This window comes from Gadus macrocephalus, chromosome 21 (genome assembly GCF_031168955.1).
Source record: "Gadus macrocephalus chromosome 21, ASM3116895v1".
Classification (NCBI taxonomy): Eukaryota; Metazoa; Chordata; class Actinopteri; order Gadiformes; family Gadidae; genus Gadus; species Gadus macrocephalus.
The window spans coordinates 7,625,438-7,645,643 of record NC_082402.1 but is presented as its reverse complement, the minus strand read 5'-3'; the positions used below and the strand labels follow the sequence as shown (position 1 = coordinate 7,645,643).

The following is a 20,206-nucleotide window of genomic DNA, read 5'->3' as shown; positions in this document are numbered from 1 at the left end:
TTGCATTAATTAAAGGGGATGTCCTTAGAGAACGGTTCTAAGGCATTGCTACGTAAGCACAGGTCAATGTTTTTTTGGTTCACATCGCAAGCCTGCCGACCCCCCCCAGGCCGCTGCGGTCGGAGCTGAGGCAGCGAATAATGCGTGATAGAAGCTAACTTTGGGGGGAGATGTTCACAACGCTGGCTGTAACGGCGGTAGATGTTGAGGACGGGAGGCAGGGTCGGGGGGAGAGCGTCGGGGAAAACACGGGTCGACAACTCAGCTAGATGGGAGTTGGATGCCGGGCTTTTTTTTTCATCTCGGTCGCAGCAGACTGCTGTCTGATCTCGCTGGGACTAGGGGAAAACACTTGCTGGTGTTGTTATTATTGAGATGCAGCGATTTGGTCAATATGAAGCTACGTGGGCGTGTGTGTGTGTGTGTGTGTGTGTGTGTGCGGTCTGTCAGTATATGAGGTCATCTAACACTATTTGTGTGATTGTGCGTGATAAGGTCCCACTTGAGGTTCTCAGATATTATCTGATTTATGTGTTTGTGATAGTGCGTGTCTGTGTTTGTATGTGTGGTCCATAATACTATCCAACAACACAATTTTAAAGTATATTTCCATGTAATAGGGTAGAGTGTGGGTGTTTGTGTGTGTGTGTGTGTGTGTGTGTGTGTGTGTGTGTGTGTGTGTGTGTGTGTGTGTGTGTGTGTGTGTGTGTGTGTGTGTGTGTGTGTGTGTGTGTGTGTGTGTGTGTGTGTGTGTGTGTGTCTATGTGTGCTTGTGTGTGTGTCTGTGTGTGTGCGTGTGTCTGTGTGTGTGTCTGTGTGTGCTGTGTGTGTGTGTGTGTGTGCATGTCTGTGTGTGTGTGTGTGTGTGCGCGCGCGTGTGTGTGTCTGTCTGTGTGTGTGTGTGTGCGTGTGTGTGTTTGTCTATGCAGGTACGTGTCCATGAACGTGCGTATGTGTGTCTGGGTGTGCATTTAATGGACCTTTACCAATGTAGATCCTCTTGCAACACAATACACATACAAATATACAACAAACCTTCGAAATTTTAAACTCAAACAAATTGCACTTCCCATCCTTTGCATCATCCCCCTGTGCCCATGCATGCTGCTCCTTACCTCTTTGAGGCAGCCCATGAAGTTGTTGCTGACCGGGGACCCTGGCAGGTCCGCGGTGCTGGGGCTCCCGCCCACGTAGAAGAAGTCATCTGAGCCCAGCATGGTGTAGTCTTCCTGGGTATAGCCTGTGGTGGTGAGGATGCCATCCACGGAGATGGTCACCTGTTGAAGGGGCGCAACACACAGCCAAAGCACAGTCACTACTCCGCGTCGCCACACCATGAATCGCGGTTCAAACACACCTCCTTTTTTGGTCTGCATTCTGAATCGGGCGGTAGAAGTTTCATTTTAGGCGGTCTGCGCCAGAGGTTGGTTGGTTGGCGTTTTTTGGGCTGTTGGTTATTGAATCTTCCGGTACCTCAAAGCGATTTATTTTGGTTAGTTTTCATTTTTGATCAGACAGTGTTTTTTTCCTTTTTGTTAATGGATAGTTTTTAGTCAAAGGTTCCACAGGACAGGTAAAGAAAATATGGCAGAGGCATATTTTCTTTATCTTTGATGGGGGTAAGTATGGATTATAGGTTTGGTACTGAAACTTCAGGTTTGGGGAGAGGGTTAGTACAATGTTCAAACCAAGGACAAATTTATCACACTTGTCTTAGGTTTAGGGTTTTGCTGTATTGGTAACTGCAGACACACACATTTGGACATTAAGGCAAGCATACACTCACACACAGACATACACACACGCACATACACACACACAGACACACGCAAACACACACACACACGCACACACACACACACGCATACACACACGCACACGCACACACCCACACCCACACACAACACACATACACCAACTTGTCCCTCTTATATTAACAAACACACACACATGCATCACAAAAAGAGTTTTTGCACAAAACACCAATCTGCAAAACAAGGTATTGACTGAAGTCAAAAAGAACACGTTGAACTGAACATGTAAGTGATGAGGCCAGACCAAGCTTTGAGCGAGCAGATCGGATGCGTGTGCCCATGCGAGACCGGGGCCTATATCCAATCACTGTCTAAGAATACTCATCGCGGTCGCTGGAACCCAAGGATGTGATGTCACGGCCGCGTTAACACCGGACCACTTGGGCCGCAGCAACCGGTCCCAGACAGGGGGATGCTTATTCTTAGAAGACCGATGCATATGGGCCCCAGGGAGAATGAGTGTAGCCACGACACACAACACAACACCACTTTCACCAGCATGCCACAAGATCACACGGGACTCGGGAGGGGTGGGGGAAAGGCAGAGTAAAGGGATAGGGGTGGAGGGTGGGTGGATGATAGTGTTAGTGGTTATCATGAGTGAGACAGGGCAAAGGTCGGGACCTAAACCACGGATGTGGGGGATGGTTGCATGCCATGCGCCATAGTGAGTTGGAAACAACTGTCAGAGCTCCCGCAATGAAGGTAAAGGGCTTTGGTTTACGTCAACATGATTAAAATTGTCCTCATTCTGGGCACAGTGGCGTGGTTGACAGCAACATCTTTGCTGGGATTGTGGAAAGCTTCTGCCAGTTCTGGACGACAGTCCTCACAAAAAATGGGGGCTTTTTTGTGTGGGAGAAAAAAATATTGTAATAATAGTAATCATAAAAAAGATTATAAGGTCGTCTCCCTGACAAAAGGCAAAAAAGTCGAATCAGTGGTATTTATCGTTTTTTGGGGGTTAAAACTTTTTTAGGTCATATTCGGAAGCAGAGGGAGAAAATAAAATATATATAAAAAATATAAATGAAAATGTAAAGTGTCAAAAGAGAACGGGGGACTGTGTGGGGGGGAGGGGAAGAAGGTTGTTGAGGGTCAGGGAGGATATTGAGAAGAAGCGAAGAGAGAATTGCCCGGTAATACAAACCCATCTCCTCATTTTTTGATAAGAGTGTCTCAGATGGAACTCAAAAGAGAACAAATATAAAAGAAGAGAGGGGGGAAGGGACACACGGCAAACGCAAAAAAAGACAATAAGAATGATATCTACCATACAATGTAGTTTGTTTACCATAGCGTGTCCAATGCCTGATTGCTTTCCAGAAAAAGGGGGGAGGAAGAAAGGAAATCAAAACAATAGTGAACAAAAAACGGTTGTTAATAAAGATGGCGAGAAAATGATAATTAAATAAAAAATAAACGTGGAAGAATAGGATGTTCGTTAGTACATTAGTTGGTTAGATCTTGGTTAGTAGTAAAACAAAATGGCTACCATGGATGAGTTAGTGTCGAGGTGATTAAAACACTACGTGATTTAGCAGCTGTTCCTCAAGACTCATAGCCCGACCATAGCCGAATATTCCACATCGGGACAAATACCAAAAAAATTGACATGAAGCAGCAGATAAGTCTACTTCATCCTCAATCTTTTCCATTTGTGTGGAACGGCTTTACCTGTGCCCAAGAGAATCTGCTGTTTACCTTTTTTCGCTTCGTTTTTTTAGTCTAAGTTTATTCTTCTGAAGAGGAACAGGAAATCGAAAAGAAGGAAAGGAAGAAGTAGAGAAAGGAATGAGAGAAAGCAGACAAACCCCCACAGATAGCTTCACCTTGGTACTCCCTAAGCTCGGCGCTCCCTGGGGGGGGGTTCGCGTCGTGACCTTTGACGAACCTGCGAGGTGTGCCTGACTGTGGGTAGCGTCGGGACATCATCACCTACGGGCGTCGCTTCTCTGCTAATAAACGGCTGGCACACCTGACCGACGCGCTAAAGGTCAGCCGGCCGATCGATCCCCAGGAACATGACCGCTCGCTCTTTAGTAGACACAGCCGGTTAGAGCCGGTCTTCATGTCTTCGTGCTGTGCTCTCAATTTGTTTTTCGGTTGCGCCTCTGCATTCGGCCGGCATTTCACAGATCTATGTGCTGCCCCAGTTTTCATTAATAAGCCATGTTAGGTTTTCAGATCTTCCCTATATTATTTGATCAAATTCTTATGAAATAAATTACGATCATGATCCTACACCAATTTATTTTCAAAACACTCCTCGCATCTTTCCACATGTCTCATGTTACCCTATAATTATTTAATGTTCACAGCTATCCCATTACGACTACAGTACACAGGGAGATGAACAGCTTAAATTTCGCTCCTAATTTGTCCTTAACGACCTCTAAATGGTTTAATACTACACTCTATAAAGGGACAACACTGTCACACAGTCCCCTTCACGTTGTGGTCTAATCCTTGTCCAGGGAATATGTCAAGGCTGTCCCCTAAGAGGCATCAACAAGCCAATGCATACTGCTTAGCGAAAGTGGCTCCAGGCTATATTTTTCCTAACAAGCAGCCTGCTTCATCAACTGCATCGTAAACAACTGACCCTAATGGAATGTCGCTTCGACGCATAGCTTCTAAATGATCTTAATGTGAAATATATATCACATTGCACATGAATGACATGGGCTGAGAGAGCAAGAGGACAACCCCAGACAGAGGCATCAGATTAGCAGAGGGTAACGTGCAAAATGCTAAAGTATCAGATACGTTTAGTTTGAAGGAAGAGGGAGGGAAAGTTCAACAGTCAGATAAGCAGAAGAAAACCTAACAAAATGGCAGCTTTTCTAAGCTCCCAAAGGCACTGCATTTAGCTTTGTATTTCCGCCTGCGTTCAATCTGCACATTTATCGGTCAAATTAAGCATGACGTATATGATTTAATCTGAAAAATGTTATGCAGATTTACAAATAATAAGCACCGATGACATCACTCTCGAAGATGTAGCTGTGATGCGATGACAACCAACCAAGAAAAAGAAGATGATAATCCTAGCCACACCGAAACATCTAGATCCGACAGCGCGGCTGATCTCTAAACGTAACGAGAAACTAAAACCGCGGTCATCCTACGCAAAAAAAACAAAACTCTCCACCTCCGTCGCCCCCGGGGTTACCTGTCGCAGATTGCGCGTCACTTTGATATCGTGCCACGAGTTGTCGTTGAACTTCCCGTTGACGGGCTCCACGATGGCCTCGAAGGCCCCGGAGCCCAGGTTGATGACGAGGGACACGGCGCCATCCTTCAGCGCCAGGTTGACGTAGTCTGCCGACTTGCCCGTGTGGAGCAGAAGGCCGTTGCGCTGCCACGTCTTGAAGGACAGAGTGATCTCGTCGCTGCTGCTCTGGATGGGGTTCTGGGAAAGGTCGTAGCAGAAGTACTCGGAGCCGCGGAAGGTGGCGACGTTCTCCTCCCTCGCTGAAAAATGACAAGAGAGGGGGCGGGACAAAGCAAGAGCACAGGGGTTAGGACGGCAACGGACTGCTTGAGAAGGCGTTGATTCGGAAGAGAGCAATAGCGCTCCTTGGAACGGGAAGGTGCTGTGGATCTTTGTAGTTCTTTATGGTTGATGGTTGTGATTATTACGGTGCTGTACTTTCTGCCATGACACCTTCATTTCCCAGCTGGGATTAATAAAGTAAATCTTGTCAAAGCTTATCACTTCCAATAGCCACCGTTGGAAAGCAGAGGAAATCAATTTGTTAACGCTACAAGGTAATGCTGTGAAAGGTATGATACGAGCCTGATCTACTGCTCCTCATCAACAACAACACACTCCGGTGTCTGACACATAAATCATGTGATAAACATGAACACAGACCGGGTGCTAGTGTGCTATTTGGTCTGAGCATCAGTCTCAGTTTTGGCTCCTGTTATCATTTTATCTATGCTACCTCCCAGGAGAAAATGATTCATGCACTGATGAAAGCCGTTTGGCTCAGACCATGAAACACTGCAACAGAGAGAACAGTGACACACATGAAGTAAATTATCTTTTACCAATTATGCATAAAAAGTCAAATATCCTCTTCATTCATATCCAGGTATTTTTCAATACCACATCCCAAACCAGGGCTTGGTTTCGGTTCCAATACCAAATCAATGCTTTTCATCGCCTCCTTTGAGGGTGAACACATTGTACTACCAATAAACCAAACTAAAAAGTACTGAGCCTCGGTGTTCTGGCCTCATATCATGCATGATACGTGGGATTATTTGATCCATTCATTCAGTTTCTGTTCACAGTTGGCCGAACACACGGGACGTAATTGAGCACAATTAAGGTCCATCAGAAAACAGGACACGATGACCGGGAACAGAAGACACCCGACAAAGCAAGAGGGAGAATCGACCCAGGGAGAGGGCGGTGCTACACACTTCCCTGCAAGATGAGCAAGAGATGATTAAGAGACCAAGCCTGCCTCTCTGCTGTAGCGTGATTGACCGGAGCCCTTAGTCAAACATGGCTGGAGTCTGGGGCTTTATGTACTCGCATGCCAGCAGTTGGTAGTCTCGTTTATTCACACTCCGATGCGGAGCGAGAGAAGGTGGCCCCCGAGAGTCAAAACTTTGGCTAGTGGATTCCTCCCCGCCTCGGGCTAATACCCTACAGAGCCACCAAGAAATGCAATAATGTATTTTTTTGTGTATAGATGCAAAATTGACCAAGACTCTGGCCTTGGACTTGGTGGGGGGGGGGGGGGGGGGTCTGAGCAAACATCAAACATCTAATATAGAAGTTTGACTTTGATGCCTCATTTTCTAGGGCGATACAACCTGCATCCACAAACTACGAATTCAAAAACTCACTGGGAAGTTTTGTAAATAACAAAAGCAACGGGCGGACCAATTATACATCAGACAGTGAGAAGGAGCTAGACAGAGAGAACAGAAGAGAGGAATAGAGGAAGACAAAATTAACTTGGAGAGAGGGAAACAAACTTGAATCAAAGCAGCAGGCTGTAATTCTTCATTGTACAGTGTTTGGCTTAGGGTATATTTAAACATGAGGGAGGTATAGTGGTGGCTGGCGGGGAGATAAAGGAGGCAAGAAGAGAGAGAGAGAGAGAGAGAGAGAGAGAGAGAGAGAGAGAGAGAGAGAGAGAGAGAGAGAGAGAGAGAGAGAGAGAGACAAAGAGGAAACACAAGCGGAGGCTGTTGCATGATGGGAGACGATTCCGGTCATGGGAGTAATTCCCCCCTTGGCATGAAACTCTGCAAAATGTGCAGAGACAAGAGGCAGTAGCATCGGAAGCTACAAAGGCCCTTTTAAAAGAGCCCTGTTCAACGCGCCCGGGGAATAAATAAATAAATAGAAGAACATTATTTCTATTATCATCACGACGGTGTAATAGGGCATTCATTCGCACACAAATCAAAAGCGTGCCTCTTTTCTATTTGAGGGATTTTCCTATTTTTTTGTTTTTTTTTATCAAACATCTACGCTGCATGTATTTTGTTGCACTTCAAGGACTTTAACGAGAAGTATTCCGCTGCGAAATATTTTGTCACGGCAATTACACCCGCGCTGCAACCTCATCTCAAAGGAGATGTCTTGTGTCACTTGAGCCTTTTCTACACAAGTTCTATGAATAAATATCAGCTCCGAGATGATTTAGCAGCCGCCAAACTGACAGCCAGCAGCCACGGACTGAGAGGGTTTGAATATGCATCTGATGCTGATGCCAGCGCCGCTGAAGCTGTCAAGCGATCCTCCTCTTTGGTATCGTGGATTTACTTAAAGTAATTAGACACCCGCAATTGCTTCGGGCACACGGGAAGGGGTCAGCGAAGACTGCCTGTCTTGTTTCACAAGCACTTCCAGTAATTCCTGAAAGCATTTACACCTGCTTGAGAGTCAAAAGGCATCAGCGTCTCGAAAGGTTTTCTAGAACCCTCTGGACTCACGCGGCACATCATTAAATAGCTACAAAACATAACCACAGCCTGCAATAAGGGTTATTGGTGGGTTGCTGGCCACCCAGAGCAGCGCAACTTCTGTCTCTGTACACAAACTATATCTGTCGCCTTGCCGACTGATAATCATTCAGATAGGCCCCGAGACACCTGATCCCGTCTGCTCTCACCTGACCTGCGGGACAGAGGTCGTCGCCATGGCAACACCCTCTGCCACCCCATGCACTCTAATCAGTCTGCCTTTGTGAGCGCCCGCCACTCACGTTTCAACACCAGCTGAGGGATTCCTGTCGGCATTATTAAGACTGCAACAACTCATCACACGCACACACACACACACGCACGTGACCAAACACTCACACACACTCACACACTCTCACATACACAAACTCGTGGAATGGTGATTCACCGGAACTGACAAATGCGCAACGAAGGTCCGGCAGAAAATCCACTTTTGTGCGCTACAGGCGACTATTTATTTGTCTATCTTTGTGTGTCTATGTTAATTTCTTTCTGTTATATTTCACTCTCTTTCATTGTGTAACTACAAACCACGGAGACACATGGTTCTGACAGCTGTTTGATTCCTCATGAAACACCGGTTTATTATTTAGACTACCGTTGTGTGCTTTGGCCCTAAGTGTGTATCTTTAATTAAAACGATGCAAGTACAGTGTTACGGCGAGGCTGTTAAACCTTATCCGTGGCACAACGCCTGATATGAATAATAGAGGAGGCGAATTGATATAATGTAATATTTGTGCATCTCAGCAATATAAAACCACGGCTGTAAGCATAGATGGATCCATAATAATCAGGGGGAACTGCACGGTCCGTGGAGACATGCCGGCCTCAGACCTGCGGCGTCCGTATTGATCATGCAGCTGGGTCATTTTCACTTATTTTCACCCCGGTCATCAATATGCTATTTATGTGCTTGCTCTGCCCCCTTATGCGCGGGTCCCAGGTTTCAATTTCAAAATCCACTGGAAGCAATTAGCACCTTCATTACCATTCCTCACCTTCCCACCTCCACCTCTGTCCAACCCCCCCACTGCCCACCTTTCCAGCCTCCCTACTCGGCTGAACCTGGCACCCCGGTTGGGCCCTGGGGTCCTTTTAAAGGACAGGGTGGGGGGGAAACAGAGGCTACTGCCTGCAAACTTTGAACCTTTTGTAAAGATTGAGGTATGATCATGGGAGAGGGAAAGCCCTGACATATACAGAGGGAAAAAGATGAGTTAAATGGTAGGATTATAGAAAAAAAGCGGTTCTGTAATTACTCTTGCTAAATTTAGACTTCGGCAGTAGAGGCTGCGCGACTAAGCCCATTAGAATAATTGTACACGGATGCTAGCCTGAAAGCTAGCGCACGGCTTCGACCCTGGGAGTTTGTTCTTCTTCTACGGCGTGTTTGAAATGTGGGCTGACATCGCTGCGAGTTAAATCACATTCCCTTTGTCACATCTACAGGTAAAAAACGCATTACGTGAAACCCGGGAAGTTCACTCCTGCTCATGGCTATTATTTGTTTGTGAGCAGAGCCGTCATTCACAGAAGCAGTGTCATCAAAGCCAATCTTGTGAAACAGAAATCCCTGCTTGTGTGTTTTAAAATCATATTCTTTATGTTGCTTCCCTCCTATTTGCATAATTTGCTTCAAACTGGCTAATAATATGTCCGACCGATGTATTGAAGATTGGCGTGATGAGCGGCATTGTTTCGTAACACTATGCCAACCCTAGCCATGATTCCTAACATTATGCTGAAGCAAACCCTGCCACTGCTTCACAAAACTAGGCCGAAGCTAACCAATGTTACTTCTTCCCAGCACTATGCTAAAGCTATGAAATAGCTCCCAAGGGATAGGCTAATGCTAACCACAGATATATGCGGCTGAAGACACAGCGGTGGGCCCATTGCATGTCAAAGAAATTAGGAGCATCTTGGATGACGTTGACGATCCCTTTCAGCAAACCATCGCTTGCGTCAGACAGGCTTATGCTGAGCTAGACTTTAGCTGTGCCCATAGAACACAGTCTGTGGGAATGTGTTCACTGGCTTTTATGAAACACCTGTTTTCACACAGAGATCACCCTGTGAGAAAAAAGTTGAAATACAGAATTTCCCAATATTTTTTTTTTCCTTATTTACAAATTGTAGGGATTGAACGAGATTTGGGGGGTTTCCTTTTCATGTCACCATTCTTAATGCTCTGTGACACATCTGTTGGGTACTGGTCATCGTGTTTTGTGAGATTGGGAGAATTCTGTTTGATGTCTACAACAGATGTTGGCTAGTGAAAATAGAGAGAAGATTAAATTGAGCAAAGACAAGTCTACAGGGATATGGACGGCAACAAGGCCGGTGAAAAATGACCCAATAGAATAAAAAGAGGGAGGGACAAACGGAGAGGAAGAGAAAGAGAGCGAAAGAGAGTTGGACAAATGATCAGATAAACGAGAAGATGAAGACAAACAGAGGGTGTGTCTAACTTATAAAAGAAACAAGCATGAGAGAGACAGAACTAATGGAGGGAAGTGAGGAGTGGTGGGCACAGGAAAAGAGAGCTGAGGATGGGCGTGAGGAGGAGAGCAGTAGGGCAGCAATGGAGGAGTTGGGGAGAAGGAAATATGAAAATAAATGATAGAAAAGCAAAGTTGCAGACAGGAAGAGAAGGGAAAAGCAGGAGAGGAGGGTTTCCAATGGTTTTCCCACATGGAGAGCATGTGTTCAGTCCAGCAGTCAAGCGAGATTCCAGTCCTGATAAACCAGATTATTGCAGAAGGGGACACAACCCACACACCAGTGTCAAACACAGACACTCTCTCTCTCTCTCTCTCTCTCTCTCTCTCTCCCCCTCCCCCTCTCTCTCTCTCTCTCTCCCCCCCTCCCTCCCTCTCCCTCTCTCTCTCCCTTTTTAGCTCATCCTCTGTCTGATACATTCTCAGAAAGCTTCTGTTTTTCCACCAAGAACAGAAATACAATTGAAAAACAACCCATTCATAGTCTGGAAAACACATTAGAAAGAGACTGCATTGCCGCTTTCATAAATACACATACAAGTATGTGTATTCAGACATGTCCACCACGGAAAGAGTAAATATGTTATCAAAGGTTGTGTGATAGACAAACAGATATAGATGCATACAGGGAGGACAAAATACCTGCACATAACCAACTATAGCTGAGTCTGCTTACATGAAATAGATGTCCTATTTTCCACACACACACACACACACACACACACACACACACACACACACACACACACACACACACACACACACACACACACACACACACACACACACACACACAGAGTAGAGCAAGGACATTGCATAATGTCACCAACGGTTCCCTTGTTAAGAAACATAAATCACAGTTGAATGGGAAAGTAAAACCGTTACACCGTCACTGAGTGCAGAAGGCCTTATGTAACGAACATGTTGAAATGTGAAAGGATCCAAACAGCCACAGTGGTCTGTTCTGTCGCCGTTCCCTAGCAAGATTGGTGGCGCTTTAAAATCGAGGCAGAGGACTTTCACTTTGGTTGGGTACTCACTGGTGCTGTGTGTGTGTGTGTGTGTGTGTGTGTGTGTGTGTGTGTGTGTGTGTGTGTGTGTGTGTGTGTGTGTGTGTGTGTGTGTGTGTGTGTGTGTGTGTGTGTGTGTGTCAGTGTGCAATGAGCTGTGTAGTGGGAGGGAAGAGGAGTGAGGGAGTTCGAAGAGATTGTGTGCGTCTGTGTGGGGGTGTGGGGGTGGGGGGATGGGGGGTCTGAAAGATGGGGGAGGCTGTGGGGGTGAGTTGGAGGTCTAGGGTCCAATCCCATCAACTGAGGCAATTGTGCGGAGCAAATACTAGAATGGGTACATGAGCGAGAGAGGGAGAGACACAGAGAGAGAAAAGGGGGAATGAGAACGGGAGAGGGAGAGAAGTGAACGACAGAGAGACAAACTGTGAGAGTGAGAGCTAGATACAAAGGCAGAAGTGGTTGCCCTCTTCAGAGTGGCAGGGTAGCAATTAGAGGCAAAGGTGATAGCAAACTTGTTGAGAAGCATTAGGGGAGAGAGAGAGAGAGAGAGCTATCTACCGCGCCCATCGCCCGCGTCGATGGCTGTGCATTGAGATGGTCTCATTTGACCCTTCTCAGACAAACCTGCCACAGCCAATATAGTTCAAGTTCCCGTCTGTCTGTCTGTCTGTCTGTCTGTCTGTCTGTCTGTCTGTCTATCAATCATCTGCCTCTCTGCCTGTCAATCTATCTATCAACGTATATATCAATATATTTATGCATCCATCTGTCTATTTCTCTATCTATATGGATGTATGGATGTATGTTTCTATCTGTATCAGTATGTCTCTTCATCTATCTTTCTGTTTCTGTTTATTTATCTATGTATACGTCTATCTCACTGTCTGTCTATCTGTGTCTCCGACTTCCTGTCTATCTGCCCAAATGTCTGTCTGTCTGTCTGTCTGTCAAGGTATCTGCCTGGCTGTCTCTCTGTCTGGCTGTCTCTCTGTTTGCCGTCTGCAAGTCTATCTCTCTGTCTCCCTGTCTATCTGTCGATCCAGCCGAGTGATCCAATCCCTCAAATGGCAGAAATATGAACCCCTATCCCAGGGACTCTGTTAAGAAAAGCTCCAGTGTGTTTGTCAGCGATCAAACCCCCTGACAGCGTGCCTCCAGAAGGCAGAGCATTGCGTCAGCCAGACAGCAGCCATGCTGGGCCACAATGAGATGTGACAGGAAACTCCCACCTCTCGCGGAAAGTTAGCTCCAAGATAGACTCTGATGGAGTATGTGCACCTGTGTGTGTGTGTGTGTGTGTGTGTGTGTGTGTGTGTGTGTGTGTGTGTGTGTGTGTGTGTGTGTGTGTGTGTGTGTGTGTGTGTGTGTGTGTGATATGTGCTTGAAGGCTTGCATGACTTAGATGTTTGTTGGTGTGTGTGCGTCTGTGTGTGATATGTGTGTGAAGGATTGCATGACTTAGATGTGTGTGTGTTGGTGTGTGTGGGGGTGTGTGGGTTTGTGTGTGTCTGTGTCTTTTTTTGGAAATGCATCATTGCAATTGCATACACATCAAAGGTAGGGTTGAACGGAAACATTATATGCTATGTTATAGTGTAACTCATGTGTTATACAAATGTACATATGTAATAATGTAAATAAAATTGCCTCTATGCATTCATTGAAATACAATAAGTGTAATAATGAGTATCTTGTGTGTACTGTGGTGTGAATAAAAAATCATAATGGTCTGTGTGTGTGTGTGTGTGTGTGTGTGTGTGTGTGTGTGTGTGTGTGTGTGTGTGTGTGTGTGTGTGTGTGTGTGTGTGTGTCTGTGTGTGTTTGTGTGTGTGCGTGCGTGTGTGTGTCTGCATGGTTTTCTAAGTGTGGAGGCTTCGGCCCACAGGACATGGTGTCGACTGATTGGCCGAGGCCATCCCTGGGGTTTGTCAATCATCCAGAGTGGCATCGTCTTATTGGCTATTATCTGTGCTGTCAGAAGGCCGAATGAACGTCCACCTCGGTGCATCCGTCTCTGTCAGTCCAGAGCGGGAGTCACCAGGGCTCACAACAACACCACAACACTGTATTCTCCCTCTGCTACTATAGTGTTGACGTCTTGGGCCAAATGGACTTCTTGGCTGTAAGATAGCCCTGATCGACCTCAAAGATCAATTTATTTGCATTAAACATGCACTATTTAATTTTTCAACTGCAGCCATTTACTTCATTAAAAAAATATCTCAAGTAAAAGGCTGTAAATCGGCTATAAAGCGTTTATCCCTGCAGGGTTCATTCACTATTCTTCGTTTTATTCTGGTGCGCTTCTGGCCACTGGAGGCTGGTTTGGGAAAATGTATATAGTGTAGGTTTAAGTGGAATAGGAATATTTTTTGCAGCAATAGTGTGTCTCTGTCTGTATTAATTTAACTAAAGTATATAGAATACATTTACATAATATTGCAGGGAACTGCTTTGCTCTCCTTACTGGTTAAACTAAATACGATCAATTGCTTATGGGATTAACTACTGGCTGAATATGGCATTCATATTTCTATTCGGAAGGCTGTGACTTTATTGTATTAGATGTTATAATGCATATGAGCTCTTGACAACATAACATTAAGAAGACATGAACTTGGTTTGACTTAGTGGAAAAGAATTACCAGGATCAGACTGCAGGGAGAGAGAAGAGAGAGCTAGAGAGAGAGAGAAAGAGAGAGAGCTAGAGAGAGAGAGAGAGAGAGAGAGAGAGAGAGAGAGAGAGAGATAGAGCGAGAGATAGAGCGAGAGATAGAGCGAGAGCGAGAGCGAGAGCTAGAGAGCTAGAGAGAGAGAGAGAAAGAGAGAGAGAGAGAGAGAGAGAGAGAGAGCTAGAGAGAGAGAGAGAGAGACAGAGACAGAGACAGAGACAGCGAGAGCGAGAGCGAGAGAGAGAGAGAGAGAGAGAGAGCTAGAGAGCGAGAGAGCGAGAGAGCAAGAGAGCGAGAGAGAGAGAGAGAGAGAGAGAGAGTCCCTCTCTCCCACTAGGAACAGATTAGCACACATCCTATTCTGAGCCGGGACTATCTAATATTTATTGCCCCCATAACTCGTGGCGTGGCGAGATATTTAACCGTGGGCTGGGAGGCGAGGGGGTTAAAAGGGGACCGCAGAAGCCATAAAAAGGACAATGAAATAAACATGATTTGGCCTTGGAAGAGGCTCTTAACGCCGCTATAGGCTAGAGTGGTAGCCACTCCACCCCCCCCCACACCTCCTCCGCCGTCATCAACACAGAGGGAGCCGCCGCCCTTCAGGTCTGCCCCCGCGGTCGTGACCTTGCCAAGGCAACGGATAAACGGTCGGTGGCGTGCGGTGTGGAGATAAGGACCCCATTTGGGTTACGTAAATGACCACTTGGTGTGTGGGGGAGGGAGGGGGAGGTGGGGGAGGCGGACGAGGAGGATGAAGAAGTGGTGAAGGTCATCTCGCTGCCTTGTGTGGCGGAATGAAGGGCCGCAAATTAATTAGCGGGGTTGTGTAATTTTGTCTCATCATCAGTATGTGTGTTTTGCCTATTGTCGGGGTGTGTGCCAGTGTGTTTGTGTGTGTTGGGGGTATTTTATGACCCGTTAGCATGTTATGGAAAAGAGAAAACATCCGATGTATCCTTGGAGACAGGAGGGAAAACCGAGGATGGAGCTGTAAGCCGCTGAGGGAAATTACTTTATAACACAGGGAAAAAAGATGTTGATGTGGCTTTATATCCAGCAAAAACCAGTCATAGCCGCAAAAACCACATCCATGCACATACCACAGTTGAGATATATATATATGTATATATATATAGGAAAATAGTAAAATAGTAATATGTATAGCGCAATAAGTGTTTTTGACACTTGCCAGCAACAAATAAGAACATGAAAAGAAAAATGTGAACAAGAATCCAAAGGAACAAATTAGTTCTCAGAGACTGACATGGAAGGCCCAGCCCACGCATTCACTCTCTATAGTTTGTGTTTCTTTTTCTCGCTGTCAGCCACGCAAGACAAGAGCCAGAGAAGAATTGAAACACACATCTAGGCCCAAGCTGAAGGACGATTTCATCCCATATAAATAAAAAAATCTCATCACCCTGGCTCCACTCTCTCTATTCTGAATTCCCATTTCTTACTTGACTTGTCACTCAGTCAAACTCCTTCTATTGTATGGTATAACTCAAGTTATTTCTCTCTCTCTCTCTCTCTCTCTCTCTCTCTCTCTCTCTCTCTCTCTCTCTCTCTCTCTCTCTCTCTCTCTCTCTCTCTCTCTCTCTCTCTCTCTCTCTCTCTCTCTCTCTCTCTCTCTCTCTCTCTCTCTCTCTCTCTCTCTCTCTCTCTCTCTCTCTCTCACACCTTGGCAGGGGTCAGATACGTAGGTCAATCCGTATGCTTCTTCAAGTCTCTAGCTTTTCCGGTAAATCAATCCGGTAATGCTCTTTCACATTCCCACAACCCATTTATTTAAACTCCCTGGGAGCCTTTCCTAAAATGCTAAACAGAGGTTCACTCCTCAACACTAACCATGGGAAGGAGAGAGGGAGAGAGATAGAGAGAATGCAGCAGCACTGTTCAAGTTGTAGTGGAAAACGTGTGTGTGCATCTGAAAGAGATAAAGAAATAGAGATATGGAGCAAGAGAGAAAAAGACAGGGAGAAAGGGAGAGAGCGAGAGGGAGAAAGCGCGCAAGAGAGAGAGTAAGAGGCATATAGTGTTTGAGTCGATGTGCGGATTTGAAATAATTGTGTCCACACATTCAGGCAAACTATAAATTATTTATGTTGGACTTTTCATATTTTTGGGTGTATATTATCTGGATATATTTAAGTGAGTTGGTGTACTGGATGTATATAAAAAACACATTAGTTGTCACTAAGGGATGTGTCCGTGGACCACAGTGACATGTTCTGTCATCATCACACTATTTCATTAGACAAGCGAGCAAGCACACACACACACACATTCACAGACACAGATACAGACACACAACCACATGTTTATCCCTGTTCATCTTAAACCTTGGAACACACCTGCTATCACCACATCCTCCAATGCTGTTTAGTAGTCTTAGCCAAAGCCTGCACAACAACACGGATCATTCAAATCAGGTTCAGTATTATCAATGTCTACACAAAAAAACAATATAATACTTTACTAAAGTCAATATAATACTATTGAAATTACCTCAGTCGAGCAATGGTACAAAAACACACCCTCTCACCAACACACACATACTCAAACACACACACACACACACACACACACACACACACACACACACACACACACACACACACACACACACACACACACACACACACACACACACACACACACACACACACACACACACACACACACACAGGATGTTGATGACACTCTCCCCTCCCTCGGTTATTAAGCTGCCAGGCCAATCCGCCATCTTCAATGACACTCTGAAGATGCTAAGCTAAATCACTATGCCGGCCGTTTCTGTGTGTGTGTGTGTGTGTGTGTGTGTGTGTGTGTGTGTGTGTGTGTGTGTGTGTGTGTGTGTGTGTGTGTGTGTGTGTGTGTGTGTGTGTGTGTGTGTGTGTGTGTGTGTGTGTGTGTGCTTGTGTAAGAAAGAGAGGCAGAGTATATTGGAGATATGAACATGATAGCTGGGTGGAAAGAGAGAGTTCAAAGCCGATAGGAGAAATAAATCATTAAAATGAAGATGACGACAGGGAGAGGTCAGAGCCATGACTTGGCTTAGTTTCTTTCATGGTTCTTTTTAATAACACCTTCTGGGCTCGAAGAAGAGACTCCGTTCAGTGTGGACATGACCTCTGCCCATCTGTCTGCCTGATATTTGTCACCCCAAACACACTCTTTGTATAGCTCTCAACATAACCCCTTCTCAACACTTTCGATTTTTTGTGCTCTGATTCACACAACATTTGAACTATTTATTTATATCATGAATTAGCTTTAGTCTCCTCTAGGCTTTTACTCATATTATATTATACGGAAATAGTTATACGTTAAATATTATCTAATCAGCTGTCCCCTCGACGGCCTCGACTTTTGTTAACTCCTCCCACAGAACGTAATCATTCATCTCTCTGTCTCTCTGTCTCTCTCTCTCTCTCTTGAGAGCTTCCAAATACAGCAAGCAAGAGAGAGCTAAATGCCAGGAGGCTAACCACTTGTTATTGAGGGAGTGGGTGAGTGGAGCATTGGGGACTGGAAGTGGAAAAAGCCCATTGGGTCTAGAGGACCTCAATTGTCCCGAACTCAAGCTTGGGTAATTTCAGTGTCAGTGTTGCGATTTCTCAGTTGATATGGCCGAGGTGCCTACTCGGTTGGTTAGCTTTCTTTCGGTTCGGTTAGCTTGTTGTTATTGTTTTCACTCCTTTTCCTGTGTTATTTTGAGAGTGCCTCTAGAAAGACACTTCGAAGTGGAAGCTATTATTAGCAATATTATCGGTAGGAGTGTTATCAGTTTCCCACACCCCCGTTTCAACTTCCACACCAAACACAGATTACAAAGCAACTCTTCCACTCTCCCATTATAAATTAAATGATCCACAATTTATCTCAATAGGGTGCCCAAAAACAGATTCAAATTAAAAATATTCTCAAACGCAAAAAGCCTAACATCAGCATGGGGAGAATGATCAGAACCACCCCACAGGCTTATCCAGGTTCTCGTTCAGCACAAGTCGTTCCCGGAGACATGCTACGCCAGTAGAGAGAAAGAACAGCCCGAGAGCCGACACAGGAGCGCTTTGATTGACAGCTCTGGAACGTCTTAAAGGGGATGTTCTTCAGATGTACATCAAAGTATCTGTTGTATATCTCACTTGGTGGTGTTGTGAGTAGAAAATAAAATGTAGGATGACAGATAAGGCACACACACACACACACACACACACACACACACACACACACACACACACACACACACACACACACACACACACACACACACACACACACACACACACACACACACACACAACGAGCATACAGACATACTGTACAGTTCAATACTACCCTGAAGGCTATCATCAGTCTTTGTATGTGCGTGTGAGTGTATTTCCGTGTAGGTATCTGTCAGATGTTCATGTGTGTCTGTGTGTGTGTATGAGAAGCAGCGATGCTAACTAGCATGTACACACACATATTACCCATGCATTGTGGTACTGGCTGTGAAAGCCTGCCTGCCATGCAAAGGCTGTACATCCAATTTCCATGTTCACTGCATTCAAGGCTAGCTTTGATTAAAGTAAAACTCTGCCCTTTCCCTCAAAGCGACGGCCATAACACGGTATGCTACTTGAATATTGATGGACTGCAACACAGGTTGGAGAGAGTTTAAGGAGCAAGTCACCTGCCCATGGATGGGGTGGGGGGGGGTGTAGTGTGTCTTATTAGGGGGCAACAGGGATGGTGGTGATAGTGATGATAATAATGATGATGATGATGATGATGATGATGATGATGATGATGATGAAGGGGATTGGGGAGGATGAGAGGGGAGGTTCATTGTTTATTTTAGCCTCTCTAAGGGAGTTAGTTGGAGCCACGGTAGGCCAAGCGAGGCGACCGACTGTAAAGACATTCAGTGAGAGCAGGGGTAGGGTGGGTAAACAATACAGGAAAATAATAACCTGCTCCTAAATTGGAAATCCAGCGTGTTATTGCGTGGCTGGGAATTTATTGGGGTAATCGCAAGGACGGCGAACACTGCGATGCCTCCCGCTTGCATGTGCGTTTGCGCGTGTACATCTGTGTGTGTGTGTGTGTGTGTGTGTGGATGCGTGTGTGTGTGTGTGTGTGTGCGTGGTTTCTCTTATTTATTTCCACTTTGAACATAACACTTCTATCGGTATCTGAAACTTTGATAAGCGACGCTACTGATCTGAGCAGACAAACATTTTATCAATCACTACACAGGGAAACAACTTAGTACACACAAATCGTCTGTGGCTCACGCCGAACACAAGCTGGTATTAGCATATCAGGCGAACTCGCTCAGACACTGAGCTTTTAATTTTTATGTATCTGTAGGAATCAGCCGTCTCTACTACCATCCGTCGTGGCATCAGTTACACTCCAATACTCGATAATCTTTCTCAAAGAAGCTAAGAGTGAAGGGACATAACATCCCGCTAGAAGTCTGAATGTTCATAATGTCTTTCCCAGTGCAGGACTGGGTGACGGAAATGGGCCTGCCAGTCAGACCATTAAAAATGCAAACGGAAAACACGGCTCCGCGGAACCCCCTTCCGTAAACAAACATTGTTGTCTGTAGCAATACACTCTGCTCTGTGTTCTCCTGGCTTTAAATACGACTTCAAATGGAATCGTAATTAACGAGCGCTAGGTATCCGCGCCGCAAAGAGCGTCGCTTCTTAAAATGGTTGCTACTTAAAAGGCAGTAACATGAGGATAAAAACGATGAGCTGCATTTTCCTGTGCATATAGACGCCATGTAAAGCACTTCAAGCAAAGGAAAAACAAAGAATAGGGCAGGAGAGGGGGAATCATTTGAATATTTGCTAGATCAACAAACTTAGAACAAGTGGCGCCATGAATACTCTTGGTCACCCCCGAGGGCTCATGTTACACACCACTCATCCAATGTCTCTCTCAATTTCTCTTTCTCTCACTCCCTCTGTCTTCCCCGTTCTCGCCACCTCTCTCTCTCTATCTCCCTCTCTCTGCCTTCCACTCTCGTTTTCTCTTCTCCATCTCTTTTAACTTCAAAGACGGACTCTACCGTGAAATTCATCTCAGGTGCAAGGGCAATCCGTAGTGTGTGTGCATGTGCATGTGCGTGTGTGTGTGTGTGTGTGGGAGTGCGCGCATGTGTGCCACACACTTCACACTCTTTTATGTGTTAATCATCGCCA

At 45.5% G+C, this 20,206-nt stretch overlaps 1 protein-coding gene across 1 annotated transcript in view; it reads right to left on the bottom strand.

The window, feature by feature from the left end:
* nrxn3b (neurexin 3b) overlaps window positions 1-20,206 on the bottom strand; it is a 108,544-nt gene that overhangs the window by 39,788 nt on the left and 48,550 nt on the right. The window contains 3 exon segments of the mRNA XM_060042314.1: window positions 1,116-1,277; window positions 3,109-3,132; window positions 4,990-5,291. Of these exon segments, the coding sequence (XP_059898297.1) occupies window positions 1,116-1,277; window positions 3,109-3,132; window positions 4,990-5,291 (488 nt within the window).